General features: G+C 44.2%; 1 protein-coding gene across 1 annotated transcript in view; it reads left to right on the top strand.

Moving 5' to 3' along the window:
- Plek (pleckstrin) overlaps positions 1 to 19,100 on the top strand; it is a 28,801-nt gene extending 9,701 nt beyond the window's left edge. Inside the window, exons 2-9 of the mRNA XM_051164912.1 lie at positions 3,333 to 3,488; positions 3,751 to 3,932; positions 5,457 to 5,548; positions 7,580 to 7,764; positions 10,275 to 10,379; positions 13,316 to 13,399; positions 17,737 to 17,806; positions 18,935 to 19,100. Coding sequence (XP_051020869.1) covers positions 3,333 to 3,488; positions 3,751 to 3,932; positions 5,457 to 5,548; positions 7,580 to 7,764; positions 10,275 to 10,379; positions 13,316 to 13,399; positions 17,737 to 17,806; positions 18,935 to 19,071 — 1,011 coding nt within the window. The 3' untranslated portion in view covers positions 19,072 to 19,100. The remainder of the gene's footprint in view (positions 1 to 3,332; positions 3,489 to 3,750; positions 3,933 to 5,456; positions 5,549 to 7,579; positions 7,765 to 10,274; positions 10,380 to 13,315; positions 13,400 to 17,736; positions 17,807 to 18,934) is intronic.
- Positions 19,101 to 19,478: the final 378 nt, after the last annotated feature.

Here is a 19,478-nt window from a genome sequence, read left to right as displayed (position 1 = left end):
GAGTGTATTAAGAAATTGACCCAAATTCCAGAATTAAGCAGTTACTCAAGAACCCACACAAGGGGCTGGAGAGATGGCTCAGCAGTTAAGAGCACTGACTGCTCTTCCAGAGGTCTTGAGTTCAACTCCCAGCAACCACATGGTGGCTCACAACCATCTATAATATGATTTAATGTGCGCTATATACATAATAATAATAAAAAAGAACCCACACAAACATGGCATCTGAGGGAAAAGGGAAAAGTATTAATGAGGAATTAAAAGATCAGGATTCGGGGCTGGAGAAATGGCTCAGAGGTTAAGAACACTGACTCCTCTTCCAGAGGTCTTGAGTTCAATTCCCAGCAACCAGATGGTGGCTCCCAACCATCTGTAATGTGATCTAATGCCCTCTTCTGGCCTGCAGGCACATATGAATGCAGAGCACTGTATACATAATAAATAAACAAATCTAAAAAACAAAGAGAGAGAGAGAGAGAGAGAGAGAGAGAGAGAGAGAGAGAGACCAGGATTCTAGTCCCCATTTCACATGACCTGCCAGCCATTCTTGTATGGGCACCAGCTATGCACTCTAGCTGTGCCACCTCCTTTTTCAGTGAGGCTCTTCTTATCCCTTGCTAAGTACCCTACTGAATGCCTAGCACTAGCTCCCTGTGGTCCAATTCGCTCTTACCCTGATGAATAATGATGGCGAACATTTCTTTTTGGTAGGATTTGGGATGTCTTCTTGAATGGCATACGTATTTATGCGACTGTCCGTATAAAAGTTGGACTGTTTTTACTTATTAGTTTGTAGGATATAGAGATTGTAAATTAAAATAATTGAAGTTGTAAACCAGGAAAGAATTTAGTTAAATTATTTCATGTATTGTCATAATGTCCATTTTTGGAAAAGGCTAATCATTGTTAGTCTGGTCAGTTTTTCTTCTGGGCTGGAAAAAAGATAGTTCGTTTTAGCAGGAAAAAAAAAAAAACCTAATTTTAGGATTAGAATACAGGAAGCAAAATGACAGCCCTGTAAGCAGATATTGTCCTCTTTATATGGGTAATTTTCCTTTTGACAACTGGACCCGTATATGGAAGCCTTTGTGTTTCATGAAGCGCAGCAGGATTTCCTGGGAAATGGTTGATAATTCTATTTGTGGTCATCACAGCAGGGTGTCACTGTGAGTCAAAGGATCAGAGGCAAAGAACCAACTGCCTTATGTTCTAAAGTCTCTGAGCACAGAGAGCAGAAAGGACTTCCTTCGTGTGGCACAAGGCTTAACTTAAAAGCATAGTTTCACTAAATCTTTAACAATTTCATACAAGGTGTTTCCATTATGTCCACCCTCCACTCTTTCCTTAGCTTCTCCCACATCTAGCTCCACATCCTGGCCCTTCCTGTCTTTTCTTGCCCCCCCTCCACCCCCCATTTAACTCTAATTTGTGTTACTTATCTACTCCTGGGTGTGGGTCACTCACCAGGGGCCAAACCCTTAAGGAAGACGGACTGATCCTGCCTGAGAAGTCACCATTAGGGGAGGAGACTTGTGAACTCTTCCTGCTTTCAGCTAGAACGCTGACTGACTTGATCTCTTGAAGGCCATCTGCAGGCAACCACAGCTGTTGTGAGTCCGTGAGTTTGGTGTTCCTATAATGTCAAGAAGACATATTTTCTTCTGTTCCTTCCTGAACTTAGGCTCTTAACAATCTTCTCAACCCCGTTTTTACAAGTGTGCCTGAGCCTTGGGTAGAGGGTGTGTGACAGCAATGTTCCATTTGTGGCTGAACACCTACGGACACTTGGTCTCTGCACTTTAACCAACTGTCTGTTTCTAATTAACCACTGTCCACTGCAGAAAAAGTTCTCTGATGAGGCCTGAGAGCTTCACTGACTTACAGGAAAAGAGACACAAGCTTAGAGGTGTTTGATACTTAGTCTATTTAGTAGAAGAAGAGCAGTAGGTTCAATTCTGGGGCTGGGGAGCTCCCCAACCATAGGTTCTTGGTCAGATTTACAGTACCAGACATGCCTTGACCCCTACAGAGAGGACCTTAAGCGCAATCAGGCAGTAGTTGTTAGTTTTCTCCTTCTGGCATGTGTGGTCATCAGGCTTGGGAGCAAGAGCCTTTATCAGCTGAGCAATGTCACAAACTCTATAGAATTTATCTGCCTATCTTGTGAGAAGAAAAAAAAAAAAAGAAAAATGAAAAAAGGCAACCATATGTATTTTGTTTAAAAGGTTTTTATTTTTGAGAGAACTAATCCCCATAGAGGTTGTCCTCTGACCACCACACATATGCCATGACACTGCATGTGCACACATGTGTACACACACACACACACACACACACACACACACACACACACACAGACTACAATTTAAAAATAAAACTGAGAAGAATTCCTACTCATAACAGTTGGGTAATAATGTGGGTAAAGGGTGGCGGAACGTAAAGGTGATGGGTGACAATGAGGAGGACAGGTCATATTTCTCAGTAAAGCGTGCCAGATACTAGCATTTGGCAATTTGGCAATAATCTTCACTGTCATGATTTTAGTGAGCATGAGCTATGTGCTCAATGCCGTGAATGAGTGAAAGGACCTGGTAATGTCAGTTCCTGGCAAAGAAAGACAACCCCACGATGGCAATTTAACTGCAGGTAAGAGAGGATCTCAGCTGCAGAACCGCCTCCATCAGATTGGCCTGTGGGTAACTGGTAATAGAAGGGCGCATACTGGAAATGGAGAACGGAAGAAAGGTAGCAGGACGCGCCAGGGAAAGCAAGCCAGCCCGCATCATTCCTCCACGGTCGCTGCTTCAGCTCCTGCCTTCAGGCTGCTGCCCTGTCTTTTCTCCACAGTGGGTTGTAAACAAACCCTTCCATGCACAGGTTGCTGTGGGTCAAGTGTTCTCAGCACAGCCACAGAAAGCTAGCCGGGACTGACTATAAAAGGAAGCAGACAGCACAGTTTTAGGATGCAAAGGACAAACGGTGAGGAAAGAGGGAGGTAGCCTTCAGATCTGGGCCACAAGGCGCAGTTTGGGAAGCCTAATTTACCAGCTAGCCCCTAAGCTGAGCTTTAAGGATGGAGAGGGCAGGAGAGAAATGAAGAGAGGCAGAGTTTGAAAGTGCATCCAGAGAGCGGCCAGCTTGAGCTAGGAAATATAATGGTGTCCCAAGAAGTCATCGCTTTGCAAGGATTCATGTCGAGTCAACAGAGGTGTCACAGAAATGCTTTTAAAGTCAACTCCTAGCAGGTATGAATCTGCTCTGGTACGCGGAACAATACAGGTCCACAGATCCTCCTGTCCGGCCCACTTCCCAGCTCCTTCTTGTTATTACAGGGAAGCGTGTTTAACACCTGGAAACCCATGTGGGTTGTGCTGTTGGAAGATGGAATTGAGTTTTATAAGAAGAAGACTGACAACAGCCCTAAGGGAATGATCCCCCTGAAGGGGAGTACTCTCACCAGCCCCTGTCAGGACTTTGGCAAAAGGATGGTGAGTTGATACGATGACCTTTGTGTCACCTGCTGACCTCAGATGTTCTTTTCAAACTCTGCCGCTCCTAACTTTCTCCTCCCCCTCTCCATCCTTAAGGCTGGGCTTATGGAGTCTACCTGATGCTAGCAGTGCTTTCTGAACAAGCACTCCCTCCTGTCAACATCCGCTTGTTGTCCTGGCATTGTATCAACTGCTGTTTCGTGGAGGGCTATAGATTTTGAAAGGAGCCATTTGTAATGGACTGTGCTTTGATTTTCAGTTCGTGTTGAAAGTCACTACAGCCAAACAGCAGGACCACTTCTTCCAGGCAGCCTTCCTGGAGGAGAGAGACGCTTGGGTTCGGGACATCAAGAAAGCCATTAAGTGCATTGAAGGAGGCCAGAAGTTTGCAAGGAAGTCCACCAGGAGGTCCATCCGCCTGCCAGTGACCATTGACTTGGGGTAACTTTCTGAGTTTTCCTCTCTCAGTAGAAAGAATTCCATGTTGGCTGCTTAAGATGTCTGCCAGGAACCTAGTTCACATAGGATGGGGTGGAAAGCAGTCTCCTAGAGTGGGGAGTGGCATACTTTCTGAACACCTAATGTAGGAGTCTGTGTGCCACAGGGATGGAACCATGCTAGGCTTCTGAGACTTAGCGCTTCCCACACTTGGGTAGCGACCCAAGAGGAGACGTCTGGTCTAGCCATGACTGCTGGCTGCAGACATCATGTGATTGGCTAGATATGTCAGAACTAAGTGGGAATGATGCTCAAACTACAAAAAAGCAGAGATACAGCATTATTCTGATGAAGCAGTTTTTAGTTTAGTATTCCAGGGAGAAACAGTAAGAGCTCACCATCTTACTTTATTTGCAGGGGAAAAAAAAAAAAAAAAGGAGATAAGCTTTAAAAACTCCGTTTCTTGAAGGTAACTGTCTGTAACAAATGGTGTCTGAAAACCTTGTAAGAATTAGGGCACTGTGTTATCTTTCCGCCACACTGACATGTATCTAGAAGAATCAACTTAGGAAAGGGGGAGATTTAATGTGTGGGTTAAACTGTATAGTTTGACTTACTGCTTTAAGTCTCACAGAGGTGGTTGGGGGCAGAATATCAAGGCAGGTATGAATAATATAGCGTACATGTCCTGTTTGTGGTTGAGACACAGAAAAGGAACTTAGGTTCCCATATCTCCTTCAAGAGCATGCCCACAGTAACCTGAAAAAACTCTCACTTGTGTGTGTGTGTGTGTGCGCGCGCATGCGCGTATGTGTGTGCCTTCTTGTATGTATGTTGGTCCATGTGCATATACATGCAGATGTATATGGATGCAGGTTGGAAGCTGATTTCAGATATCTTTGCTCTCCACCTTACTTTTGAGCCAAGTTCCCTCACTGAGCCTGGAGCCCACTGACTCAGATTAGCTGGCCTGCCTGCCCACAGGGATCCTCTTATCTCAACCCAGACAGTGCTGGGGTGTCTCAAGCTACCGTGTCCTGCTTTTTCTGTGAGTGCTGGAGGTCCAAACTCAGGCCCCCGCGGTTCCCTGGAAATTGCTTTAATGGAAGAACCATCCCCTCCATGGCTGCATTTCCTGAAGTTTCAGCCACCTCTGAACAGCACCAAGCTGGGGCCCAAGCCTCGAAGGCATGGGCATTTGCAGGGCACGCCAGATCCAAACAATTGCACGGACCTTAAAGATCCATGTTCTTACAGCATTATCCCTGGGGACCCTTAACCTTTGGCAGATGACAGGGCAAGTCTCCATCTTTGGCACCAGGATGAAGTCAACCAAAGAGATTAATGAATTTAACAGATACTAAGAGCATCTGCTAACTGCTCTGTAGGCCACGCAATTAGGCAAGTTGAGAGACCAGGCTCATGGCTGCTCTAAGGAGTGGGGAAACTTAGCTCATGGAGGCCTCTGTAAGGCAGCTCGCCACTCGGCCGTGCTCCTCCCTCACCTCTGCTTCTCTCGCGGTGCAGGGCTTTGTATCTGTCCATGAAAGACCCTGAAAAAGGAATAAAGGAACTGAATCTGGAGAAGGACAAGAAGGTTTTTAATCACTGCTTCACAGGTAAAATGAGGTGCCCTCCCAAAGTCGGGCGGCGGAGGGGAAATTTGGCGTTCTCCCACAGGATCTGTGTGTGCAGGGGTGGGGTGCGTAGGGGGTGCACAGGAGTACGGAATGCAGACGGGAGAACAAGAGAGCAGAGCTCTGCCTGTGCGGAAACAGAAATAAGGGTAGACAAGCCTTGGGTTTTGTTCAAGATAAGACTTAAAGAGTCACAGCTACATCAGGAAGCATCTCTTTTCTCCAGTATTTGGCGTTATGTTGAAAAGGTTTTGGAAAAAAGGCACAGCTCAATACGCTGCAGCCCACACCATGATGAACAAGAATTCAGATATGTGGTATAAAATCCAAATAATAATGTTAGGGGCGTTAGACACAGTGTGCGGTAAGGTATTAAGTGGTACCAGTTTAAGCTGTGTGGTATAGCAGTGAAAACACGCTGTCCGGTTTCAAACCCTGGGTCTGCAGCTTACTACTTACAAAACTTCGGGCCATTCTGTGCTTTCTGTCTCTACAAGGGGTGGGAGGTGGAATCATAGTGGACTCACTGCCCAGGCTTGTTGTTTTGAGGTAGAACAGTACCTGACACATACAAAGCATCCTGAGTGTTCTAAGCTTTGAAATAGTCATTATATATATTTGGCATAACACACACACACACACACACACACACACACACACACTACACCATAAGTTTGGAAAAGAGCACTAAGTGTTGCTGAGGTGAATAGAAGGCAGTGCCACAATTTGACCTCAAGGTAGAGGGAGCGTGTGGAGAAGGTTTCTGATGAGTCATGGGTTGAAATGTGCAGAGTATGCATTTAAATATAAACTGACCACCTAGAAGAGCTGATGGCTCATTACGGAACACAAAATGGAACGGATAGTTTGTGAGTAAGTGTGTCAGACAGCCCTGTAAACATGTTTGCAAGAAATGGTCACAGAGATACAGCTTGGAAGAATTACAACAGTTTAGGCAGCCAAGGAGATGTTAGATCCACAGAAAATCCACAAAAATGGCTTAGATCAGAGTCAGGAAGGTGAAGAGGGTGTGATTTGCACAACGGAGCAGTATCTCACAGGAGCGGGCTTCAGAGAATGTGGGCAGTAGCCAGTTAGCATCAAGTCAGGACCTAGCTTCCGCATCAAAAGCTACTAATGAACACAGCAAAAGCAAGGCAGGACCCTAAGGCTGTGGGGCTGTGGGGCTGGGGTCGCTATGAGAGAGTTCCAGGCAAAGGAATAAGGAGAGGTTCCTATGTAGACTCGGCCACCAGATCTAGCCTAGACTTATTTTCTATTGAATGTATTCATGAGTCCCCGATATTGATTAAGACGCAAGGTCCTTCCCATGGATGGTCATAGTAGGTTTCAGAACGCCCCCGTTGAGTGGAGTCTTCATGAGAGTCAGGTGGTTTCACTGGAGAGGCAGAGCTTAGAGAGTAGTCAGTGCTCACATGCAGTGGAGTACCCAGATTATCACATCAGCAGTGAGATGCTTGTGAGTTTGTCCTCACAAACTGTGGCCTCTTTGCCTAGGCTGGACTCTCAACTCGTATCTTAAATGCTTGCAAACACCTTCTCATATTTTAGGTCTCAGCCCAGTTACTTTCTCTATAAGTCATCTTCTGATTTGACCCATCACTCATCGTTCTACAATATTGACTTATAGCAGAATTCTATAACTTTAGTGCTTATGTTTTCACTAGGGAATCTACCCTATTATTTTGTACACAGTCATCTAGTATCTTATACTCGCTCAATAAATGTGTGGGTAAAAATAATTTATATATTTTTAAGTACTGTGTAAGTATATATGCATAGATGCACATATATGTGTGTGTGTGCTTTGACTTTTGCATGACTCCTTTTATTTCCAAGTATCTGACTCACTAATGTTCATTCTTCTCGGAGCAACAGGGATGCTGAGACAAGACGGACATTTGTGTCTACCGCAACCAGTGTGTGATTGGTAGTCAGTGGCTTGTGGCTTGGAAAAAAGAGTTTATCTTCCCGTCTGATGTTCCCACCCAGGTAGTGGTGTCATTGACTGGCTGGTTTCTAACAAGTTGGTTCGGAATCGCCAGGAAGGCCTCATGATCTCTGCATCCCTGCTCAGTGAAGGGTACCTGCAGCCTGCTGGGGATCTGTCCAAGAACGCAGCTGATGGGATAGCTGAAAACCCTTTCCTGGACAACGCTGATGCTTTCTACTACTTTGTAAGTGCGAAAAGCTACCCACTTGTTCTCCCTGACACGGGATTGGGGTAGGTTGCCCATAGGTATCACTTTATAGCCACGTATGCCAAGAGAATGTCTAGGCCTAAAGAGAGTTGATGGGTGATAAGGCTGGAGAAGACAAAACGTTAACATCAAGATGGCTCAGTGGGCACAGATATTTGCCGCCAAGGCTGATGACATGAGTTTAATCCCCAGAACTTGCATGGTAGAAGTGGAGGACCAACTCGTTCAATTTGTCCTTTGACAGTTGGCTATTCAACACTAACTAAACCTGCAGGAAAAGCCTTCCAGCTGTGGACTACCTTTGTAAACTTTGTATACTATTGTAAACTTTGAAAACACAGAAGGCAGGAAATTGGTTAGGGTGTGGGGTTTGGGGGGGTGGACACCTGAGGGGCACCTGAGGTCATTCTCCTCCCGCAGATGTCCCTAACAGCCTTAAAGGGGCTGTTTTCTAACAGCTGTAGTGGTAGTTCCTAGCCTCAAGGCTGGAGAGTGGCCGATCCTGCCCTACAAGAAAAAAAAAATCCTATCAATCCCTGAGTTTGCTCCAATGATCAGGCCACATAATCCCTCTAATCCTAGGCCACCCTGGAAAGTGCTGCCCCCAACAAAGCATCCCTATATAAACCCCGTGTTCTGCCCAGTTCTCTGCTGCTTCCCACTAGAGCAGACTCCCAATAAATCTCTTGTGTGAGGTTTGTTGTGTGGTGTGACTTTGTGGTATTCCTTGGCTAGAATACCTTTGGAGCAGAGCTGTAACTCTTGTTGGAGCTGAGCTTTCAATGAGGAAACTTCCCTCTGCAGAGCAAGGGCAGAACACTTTCACCTGGCAAAACGCCCCAGAGAGATAGAGTTGTTAATTTGCCCTGGGGAAACATGTCTTGCAGCTGCAGGAAAACTTTTGCCGGGAAAGCCTCGCCCTTCAGGACTGCAACGGTTGACCTCCATATCCACTCAATGGCATGCACATTTTCATATGGATCTCTCTCTCTCACACGTACACATAAATAAACAAATTAATACTTTAAAAACATGTACTGGAAGCTGTGAAGACATGAGGCCCAAAAAGCTTCTATTACACCAGTACTTTCTAGACTTAATAGCTGCTCCCTCAAATGCTGCCCTCTCCAAGTGAACAGTTTAAAGATGGTTTACTTCAATGGTTTTTTTTTCTAACTCACATTTGAAATTTTATTACCTTTATTTTCATTCTGAGGCAGTGGTTCTCCACCTTCCTAAGGCTGCAACCCATTAATATCATGCCTCATGTTGTGGGGATCCTCAACTCCAAAATTATTTTCGGTGCCACTTCATAACTGATCTTGGTACTGTTGTTAATCTAACATAAGCATCTGTGTTTTTAATGGTGTTAGGTGACCCCCGTCAAAGGGTTGTTCGACTCTCAAAGGGGTCATGACCCACTTTTTGAGAACACTGTTCTAAGCCCTCATTCATTTATAAAAGCGTATAAATGTGCAACTGCTTGGCACATATTGTCCTAGAGCAAGGGAACACAGCAGTGGAAAGGCAACAGCACCAGTCTTACTAAAGTGTCCTTTTCAGAGGACCAACCATGAAATCGCAAGTGTGATGAGACGTCTGTCTGTGTTCCCATGTACAATAAAATATGCACTATGCTTCTGTATGGACTTCCTCCCACCACCTTGTATGCTTCATATGTTTACTGCGATTGCTAAACTCATATTATATAACATGAGCCGAGCTTGGGATCACATGATAATTTCAGCAACTGTGGATTTCTAGGGTTTTTTTTTTTTTTTTTTTTTGACAGTTTTGTTTCTATTTTGGATCAGAATGTAGAAGTTAGGAAAGCTACTAATCGCTATTCTTACGCAAGTAATGAACATCCCATACAGTGTTTCATTTCACGTTTGGGGAAGTTCTACTCTCAGTCCTGTCTCATGCTTCCGATCTTTGGCCTAGCTTTTTATAGTCATTTAAATGAAGGTGCAAAGTTACCTGCTCACAGGGGCTCCTCCTCTGTGTGGTTTGTCAATCTCTTAAAGCTCAGAAAAACCCCCAATTGTCCCGACCTCCGGGGCTGAGTGGGTACAGGTACTCTTGCTTCTTTCAAGGCTAGAGAGGAGCTCTGAGCGACAAATCATGGTGGACAGTGTTGCATCAGAGTGCCGTTACTCTGATTTCAAAGATTTGGCCATGAAGTCCCATGAGAAGAAAGAGTGAAGTGATCCGCGTGTTGGTAAAGAAGACTGAGCTAGGCGTATGACATAGCCCGAGGAAATGGGGAAAATGAAAAGATATCGGTCTGGTCACAAAAAGGAACAGGGTCCAGGAACAAGATACCGTGGGAGGCTTAGACAGCAAACCCACTGTCACCTCGCAGCTCCAGATCACTGTACCTGCAGTAGCAGGGAGGCAAAGGGGCTGGCAGGAGGGGTGTGGGCATTGGTCCAGCAAAATACTTAAGAGCAGTAAGAACCTGCCATTGTGTGCTTTCCCAACAGCCAGATAGTGGATTCTTCTGTGATGAGAATTCCAGTGATGACGACGTGATTTTGAGAGAAGAGTTCCGAGGGGTGATCATCAAGCAGGGGTGTTTACTGAAACAGGTGAGTGACGGCCAGGGTTTCCATCCTTTTCACACCCGTGTGAGCTGACGATGCTGGTGCACATTTGTAATCCCAGCATAAAGCTGACCCATAGGGATTGTTGCGAGCTCAAGGCCAGCCGAGACTAAATAGTGAGACTTTATCTTAAAAAAGACAAAATAAAAGAAATACATTTTAAAAGTCCAACATTATGAAATAGCATTTAGTTTATTTGACCGGTAAAACCAGAAATGAAACCCACAAAGTGAAAGACAAACCACTGAGTAGATGATGAAGGTGATATTGGGTTAGGACTGGGGCAGGCAGAAAAGGCCCCTACAAATACTGGAATGCTTCTTTTGGCCTATGTCATAATGATGAAAAGTGTTTAAAGGAAATATTGCCTCTTTTTTAATAAGAATAATAAGTTGGTCAAGAGACGCCATTCAAAAGCAAAGATATTTCATGATAAAGTGCTTCAAAGTGTCCAGAAAATAGGAACAGGCCACACTCCTTGGTAACAAGCGAGGAGGTGCCATTCCAGACTGTGGTGAAGACCTAAAACTATGGCAGGGGGCCACTTTGTAGGAACAGCACGCTAAGGTCAGCTCCCATTTGAGGGCTCAGTACAGCTGTGTGTGTTGGGATTATGTGAAAATTCAGGAGCCTACATTCAGGTATTCACAATGTAGCTTCTTTTAATGGGGTATAGAAGTGGTTCTGTTTTGATTGACGACCTTGGGTCTTGGGTTATCCGAGTTTTTCTTTATTGCATGTGTTTTTGCCATAACACCTGAATTTAATCATATTAATTCTAAATTATATGTATGATGATAGAGGATTTTCCTTAAAAAGTCCCTTTATTGCATATGAATCCAAGATTTGTTTGAGTTGCGTTTGCCCCTTGTCTCTAGTTCCCACATGTGCTTTAGGACATATTTGCGTGCAAAGCAACCACAAAAAGGGAACAACGAAGGGGCGGCTGAGGGAGGAGGGACCTGGTTTGTTGTTTGGAATAGAGTGTTTGTGCAGCTCCAGGCAGGGAAGAGTCTCAGGTTGCTAAGTGCACTGTAAGGAAAGAGGTGTGTGTGTGTGTGTGTGTGTGTGTGTGTGTGTGTGTGTGTGTGTGTGTAGCCCAGGCCAGGTATAGCCCTGAGTTGCAGAGCTCTTCGTGTGCTTGCCAGCCTCAGCCCTTTAGCTCATGAACAACCTGGGTCATATCAGAATCACTTGGGAGCAAAATAAGAAAAAAATTCTCTATGTTCAACTCTTCTTCCATCGCGGCCAGGAGTTTACCAGGGTTACCCTATAGGGTAGATGATGTGTTGCACACTCCGCAGGTGGGACAAAGCTGGGTGTAACTGGAGAACTGTGTTCTGCTTCCTGTTTCTCACTTTCATTTTAAGAGAAATAATCACACTCGATAAATGGAAGTGTCACAGGATGAACCAATAGGCTTGGGTTATATTCAGTCTAATCCCCTCTGTATAAGTTTCTATTATAACAATGAACAAAACACCTTCTTGTTAATCCTCGCCCATGTATAGAATATGAGAGGGGAAGGACAGTGTATTATGTATGGTTTTCTTGTTTGTGCACAGAATTCAACACTCTTTTTGCTCTGTGATTAACAATAAGCTTTTGTCCAGTGAATAAAATCAAATACAATGGTTGACTGCTAATTCAGACAGTGGTTATTTAGAAAACCCAGGTATGCATATGTTCTTGGATTCCCTCAGTAAATAATCATTAAAGAAAGGTGATCAGACACTTATAATAAACTTTTCACTAAAGCACATCATGGTGTTGAAAAAATATGGTAGCTGGTCAAGATTGGCTGACCCTCCCAACAATTCACGATAACTTGGTGGTCCCTGTCACAATCACACAAAGAAGAAATCATATGAAGTGACTTCAGTGCTCATACATCATGGGTAATGCTATTAAGGCAAGGAAAATATCCATACTTCTAGAAGCTGATGGGTCTCAGAAGTCATTTTGAGGTGGGGAGATGGCTCGCCACGTAAGAGCACTTACTGCTCTTGCAGAGAACCAGGGTTCAGTTCCCAGCACACACATGGAGGTTAGCGGACATCCCTGACTCTAGTTCCAGAATATCCAATGCCTTCTGAGGTGTACAGGCACCAAGCATACCTGTGGTGAACACACAGATACATGTAGAAATGAGAACCCATGTTCTATCATCAGAGCCCATGTAAGAAGCCTGGTGTGGCACACACCTGTATTCTCAGTACTAAATAGATAAAGATAGGCAAATCCCTGGGGCTTTTGTTGGCCCTGTAACCCACTTTCATTGAAAAGCCCCACATCTTGATGAGGGGCACTGTCACAGAGAACATGTTTTTCAGCTACTGAGGAATGACACGTGATGCTGACAGCTAACCTCCACACACGCATACACATGCATGCACCTGCATAGGTGCACATGCACACACACACACACACACACACACACACACACACAAAGAGACAGAGAGAGGGAAAGCACATGTATCATGCTTTGTTCGATATCGCATGTCTACAATTACACATCTCTCACTCAATTCTTTTGAAGTCCATTACTTATATCTAACATTTCACTAGGATTTTTGTCATAGTCTATTTCCATATGGATCATAAACTCCCCCAAAGAACAGGACCATGTCTTGAACCAGGTCCAATTCCCAGCACTGCTCAACATGTCACACGTGGTGTCATACCATCTCACACAATCCTAAAGCTGGAAGACAGCAGAGAAATACTTTAACGTAGCCACTTGACTCAGTAACATTTGCCTTATTAATTGGCCTTGGTGCTATATCCCTGGGAGAGGCTGCTTTGGGACTCAGCAGCTCACATGGCATTCTTTCACCCTATATCTCAGCAGACTCCTACCAAGCACTGCGTGTACAGAGTGATGCTCACCCTCCCTTTCCCCGTGTTGTTTCCTGATACAGGGGCACAGGAGAAAAAACTGGAAAGTGAGAAAGTTCATTCTGAGAGAAGACCCGGCCTACCTGCACTACTATGATCCTGCCGGGGTGAGGTTATGGGGTTGATGAGTCCGTGCAAACAGAAGCTTCGCAGTGTGTGTGAGCTGAGGTCACACCCCCTCTGTTTTAATTACTTTCACTTTCATTCTCAGGTTTCTTTTCTTCCTACTCTGTTACTTTTTTCTACCACTTGAAGGGCAATGTCTGAGTTCTTGTGCCTCTTAGATCAACCCAGGAGGTGAAGAAAATAACAGTGTATTATAGGTATTTGGTTAACTCATGTCCTACTTTATATATGTGTATATATGTATATGAATGTGTACACATACATATTTACACACATATATACACATATACATGTGTATATACATACATACATACACACACACACACACATATACATACATATACAATCACTTTAATTTCTCTCAGCATTCAAATACTGGGCTTCATTGTGACATTTTCCGCACACACACTCACCTACCTAGTTTGCTGTCATTTCTCTACCCTCAGTGCCATCTCTTGTCCCTTCCTCTCCTCTCCTATCTGATCCAACCGTCCCTTGAGTAGTCACACAGCCCCTCACACCCCCTTCCCCTCCTTCCTCTCATACCTCTTGCTCCTCACTTGCGGTCCCCTTTCTACTCGCTAATGTCGTCACAGGGGAAAACATGAGGGCAGTTTTATCTTTCTGAGTCTGGCTTATCTGACCTCAACCAAACGGTCTGATGTTCCATCCATTTCCCTACAAACGTCAATATTTTGTTATTTTTACAGCTGCATGTGTAACACATTTTCATGGTCCACCCATCCAGTCCAACTTCCAGGTTGAATTATATTGTATTTTCTACTTCTAGTCTTTTGAGAAGTCTTCACATTGATTTATGTAGTGGCTATCTCAGCTTGTATGCCCGCCGGCTGTATGTAAGCGTTCATTTTCTTCCATACGCTCGCAGATATTTACTTTATTTATTTATTACCTATTTTAACCTCCCAGATTACTTTCTAGCCTTTAGGTTTTATCTACCTTTACACCCTCCCACACATGTGTGGGCAGGACTGATGTATGAAAATGGCTAAACTACCAAAAGTAAACTATGGATTCCATGAAGTTTTCATCAAAACACTGATGTCATCCTTAATAGAACTAAAAAAGCAATTCGGGAATTCATACAGCATCACAAGAGGCTGCAAAGAGCCAGGATGACCATAGGGAGAGAGAACATGCCTGGAGGTATCACAACACCCAACCTCAAATTACACAACATGAGAAACACAGCCAGATGCTGGCATAAAACCAGACAATTGGGCCAATAGGATGGAAATAAACCAACAGTGCTATTGTCACCTGAATTCTGACAATGGAACAACAACAGCAACAAAATCCACATACAGTAGGACAAGCTTATTCAACAGACGGTGCTAGCAAAACTGACTATCCACATGCAGAAGAGTGGAGTTAGGAGCACATTTTTCACCCTGTATGGAAAAGTTAACTTTGTCAAAGGCTTCAGTGTAAAAGCTGAAATACTGGAACTAAAAGTGAAAAACACAGAGGGCGTATTTCAGGGCGTGGCTTTAGGCAAAGCTTTCTGAGAAGGTCTCCAACAGCACAGGAACTGGATCCAAGAATCAGCAGCTAGGGCTAAATTAAATAACAAATACCTACACAGCCAAGGCAACTGTAAGCAGAACAAACAATTTGCAGAATGGAGAAAACGCTTACTAGTTGTACTTCAGACAGGGGCTGCTACTATCCAGAATTTTCACAAAACTGCAAAAATTAAACATTCAAAAGCCCCTGCCAATCAACAAATGAATTAAAGGAATGAATAGACAATTCTCAAAAGAATATTTTTTAAAAAGTTTTCAACACCCCCTATCATCATAAAACTATTTTGAGATACCACCTTACCCCACTCAGGGCAGGCAGATCTCAAGAAATATAACAAATATTAGTGTGCAGAAAGAGGGGCTTTTGTTCATGGATGGTGGGAGTACAATACTAGTCCAGCCATTATGGGAATAAATAATTAAAATGAGAACTAACATATGACCCAGCTCTATCCCTCCTCAGCATTCCCAAGGGGCTCCACACCCCACCACAGACATGCTTACAGCTCCCTTACAGTTTTTTTTTTTTTTTTTTTGGTTTTTCGAGACAGGGTTTCTCTGTGTAGCCTTGGCCATCATGGACTCGCTTTGTAGACCAGGCTGGCCTCGAACTCACAGCAATCCGCCTGCCTCTGCCTCCCGAGTGCTGGGATTAAAGGCGTGCGCCACTACGCCCGGCTTCTCCCTTACAGTTTTTAATATTGCTTCTTTGCTCTGTTTTGTTGCTATCGTGACTGTAATATGTTGTGGAGGGGTTCTTCTCTGGGAATTTAATCTTTTTTCATCATACCTGCCTGTGGTGTTTGTATGCTTTTACTTTGTCTATGTCTGTGAAACTTTCTGCTTTGACTTCATCAAATGAATTACCTGTCTTCAGTTTCTATCACCACTTCCTCTGTTCCATGGATTCTTAGGTTATGGCTGTACTCTGGAGTTTTTGGGCACTGTGTTCCTGTTTGCTTACTTATCTATGCATCTATCTATGTATCTATCTTTCACTTACATATCTATATTAATTGATGTTTGGATGTCACATACCCCAATATTCTCCTTCATCCCTGATATATATATATATATCATACATGTATATATATGCATGTGTATAAATACATGTATGTGTGTATGTTTGGTAAAACCCTTTGGTAGCACTTTGTACTCCATTTTTTTATTTGGTTGGTTGGGATTTTTTATTTCAATGTCTCTTTGTTTCTTGTTGTTTTTTTTAACATCTCACCTTCCTTGTGAAATTTTCCTCCTTGTCACTTTTCAATCCATGTGGCTGATTTTCTGTTTTGTTGTTGTTGTTGTTGTTTTGTTTTTTGTTTTTTGTTTCGGTCATTTCATTATGTTGATGACTTTCCTCCCAGGCCTTAGATTGGCTTCATCTGCCTGTTTGTAAACTATTTGAGGTCCTTAATCATTTTACTACTAAATCTTCATCAACACTGTTCCTACTTCAGGATCTCTGGATTCGGTTGGTGAGGAATTATGGTCGCTTGGAGGAGCCCTACTGCTGTGTTTCCTGTGTTTCTGTGCTATGATCAGTGCATCTCTTGGCTTAGGTGTTGGTCCTGATTAGGGCATTTTGTAAAAAATTGAACATCTTACATTTGAGGGCATGACTACTCACATAGGAGAAAACAAGATGCTTTTGGAGAAGGCTTCTTTGTGTGTGTTCTATAGACATGTAGGTGTGCAGACATGCATGACTGTAAACATGTGTGGAGCACAGAGCATGTCACATGCTCCTCTATTACCCTTTGATTTATTTCTTTGAGGTGAGTTCTCTTCCTGAAACTACAGTTTAGTTTTCTTGTTGTTTTCTGCCTAGGCTAGATGCTAACAAACCCTAGATATCCTCCTATATATAGGACTGGGCTATAGGTGTGTGAGGGACATATATAGGTGCTATATAGATGCTTCGATCCAAACCCCGGTCCTTATACACGTGCAGAAAGTCCTCTTAACTGCAGACTCATCTCTTTAGCCCCTGAGTGAGGCTTGGATTTCATGTCATCCACTGTGTCCCCTCTATTTTTCTCTGCACTTCTTACCTGTTCTATTACTACCAGTGTGCATTTTTAAAGCTCTCCCTTCCTTTTTGCTGTCAGAGAACTGTTTTTTCCCCCTTATTCTAATTTTCTCCTTACAGAGATCACAGGAACATAGCTTTTAGTCCACCATATTACCTTAAGTACTCTCCAACTTGACATTTTTTGTAGGAACTCATTCTATCCAACACTCTGTTCGTGGGTTAATATGCAAGAATAGACAATTCATCTTCCAGGACACCTGGGAGCTCCTCTGTTTAAGTCCACCCATCCTGACTGTTGACTGAAGAAGAGGTTTTTTCTTCCTCAATGAGAAGATCCAGTTCTGAAGTGAAAAGGAGCTCGAGTCCCCTGTCGGAACTGAGGCCTTGCTAGGCCCATTGGTGGTGCTCTTTGGCTTCTGCCTGTGAGGGCTGAAGTGCTGAGGCCTTGCTAGGCCCATCGGTGGTGCTCTTTGGCTTCTGCCTGTGAGGGCTGAAGTGCTGTGTCAAGGCCGAGAGCAAGCAGTTCTTCGGTGGGATGTAATAACCTCAGCACCTCCCCCACCCCTACCCATTTCCTCCAGATCTGAATTCCAGCTTGCCTTGCATCTCCTCACACGCAGCTCTTACCGGGCATCTACCTGACTGAGCCCGTGCTAGGTCTCCAGCAACAGAATGAGGCGGTCTGGTCCATATTGTGTATGTTGGAGTCACAGCGGCCTCTCTCTCTCTCCTCTAGGGTGAAGATCCCCTGGGAGCAGTCCACTTGAGAGGCTGTGTGGTGACCTCAGTGGAGAGTAACCCGGATGGTAAGCAGGAGCTTCTGTGGGAGGGGAAATGTGTGAGCTGCTGCTCTACATGTGTGCGCATTGAGCTGCCCATCCAGCAAGGGCGCATCCCTTTAACTGTCTGGAAGCTTTGGAGGGAGGTAAATGTCATGTCTTCCCAAGAGCTGGCCTTCCTTTCAGAACTTGGAGTGGCTTTGTGGATGACTCAAGTATGTCACTGAACAATGCTAGAAGAATCCATTGCCTCCAAGCTGGCGTGCACAGCTCCATGCTAAGGGGCAGCATAGATGATCCCTGTTCCCCTGCACTCACATGCCTATGACTGACACATGGATTAGCCACATAGCTGTTTACTGCCTTGTCAGGCCCAGAGGACACAAGGGTCACTGTGGTGTCACAGCCCAAGTCCTGCTTTCATTTTTCTTTCCTGATACTTGCCAGACTCCTTTTTTTTTCCTGGGTTGTTTTTCAAAAATCATATTTTGAGCACAAAACTGTAGAGAAAACAATGTAACAATCATGACATTTCAACCGGAACCACTATACAATACGTTGCGTGAGGTGTGCTTGTCTTCATCTCCTGATAACTGTTCTTGAATCAAAAGAAGACACACCACTTACAGGGGAGCAAACCACAGTTCACTCTGGCTTCCTCGTGACATTTTGGGTTTATTTGCCTTTTCATCTTTCAAAAAGCACCAACTCAGCTCTTAGTTTAGACTGTACTTACAAGACTGGTGTTAGATCTGGTTTGGGTTCATTCCATGGGCATGCTTGAGGATATAAATATATGTATATTTTAATATAACGTATATTGAAATTGGCTCTTGGCTTACATTATGAGCAAAACAAAGGAATTCCTTACACACATCAGAAGTTACTCAGCAGACACTAGTGGTGTGCAAAGATGAGAAATTTAACTCACAGATGATGGAAGAAAATGTTTCTCCTTGAGTGTGTTATGTGTTTCTCAGTGATCACACTGCATGGCTATCTTTACGTATCCTGCATGTATGTATTCTTAGGCAGTGAATATGCGTAGAGACTTTCATTAGGACACTGAGAACCAGGCATTTCGTGGCTTGGGGGAAGAGATGGTGCAGGCGAGTTTCTGGTGCCCACAGGTCACTCTCCCTTCTCTCTCGCCAGGTAAGAAGAATGAGGAAGAGAACCTTTTTGAGATCATCACAGCAGATGAAGTTCATTATTACTTGCAGGCGGCCACATCCAAGGAGCGTACCGAGTGGATCAAAGCCATCCAGGTGGCCTCGCGGACTGGGAAGTAAGGACGGTGTTCAAGTCCGTATTCCCTCCTGTGGGATAAGCTCAGTCCATGACTTGTCCGTGTCTATGACAATTCAGCCAGCAAGAACCTAGGAGTGGGAAGTGTTTGCTGCATGTCACCACATGTGCCGCATAATGTCGCCCACACCACTCCACTCATGTGGTCTCTCCACTCGAGCTGTGTCCACGAGCCATGTCATGAGCTTCGTTGGTAGGCTACATAGCCTTTCCAGGCCTTGGTGCTTCTTGTGGAAAATGACAACGTGGACTGGGATATCTCCAAAGTCCTCTCTAGTCAAAAATTAGAGATCCAAACAGCAAATCAATACATAATGCTTTGCGATTATAATCCCATGAAAGTGAAACTATCTCCAGTTGTCCTGATAGTGCCTTTTTTTTTTTTCCCGGG

The sequence above is a fragment of the Acomys russatus genome, chromosome 22 (assembly GCF_903995435.1).
Source record: "Acomys russatus chromosome 22, mAcoRus1.1, whole genome shotgun sequence".
In the NCBI taxonomy this organism is placed as follows: Eukaryota; Metazoa; Chordata; class Mammalia; order Rodentia; family Muridae; genus Acomys; species Acomys russatus.
Note: the sequence above shows the minus strand (reverse complement) of the source record. Positions and strands in the feature narration are given on the sequence as shown.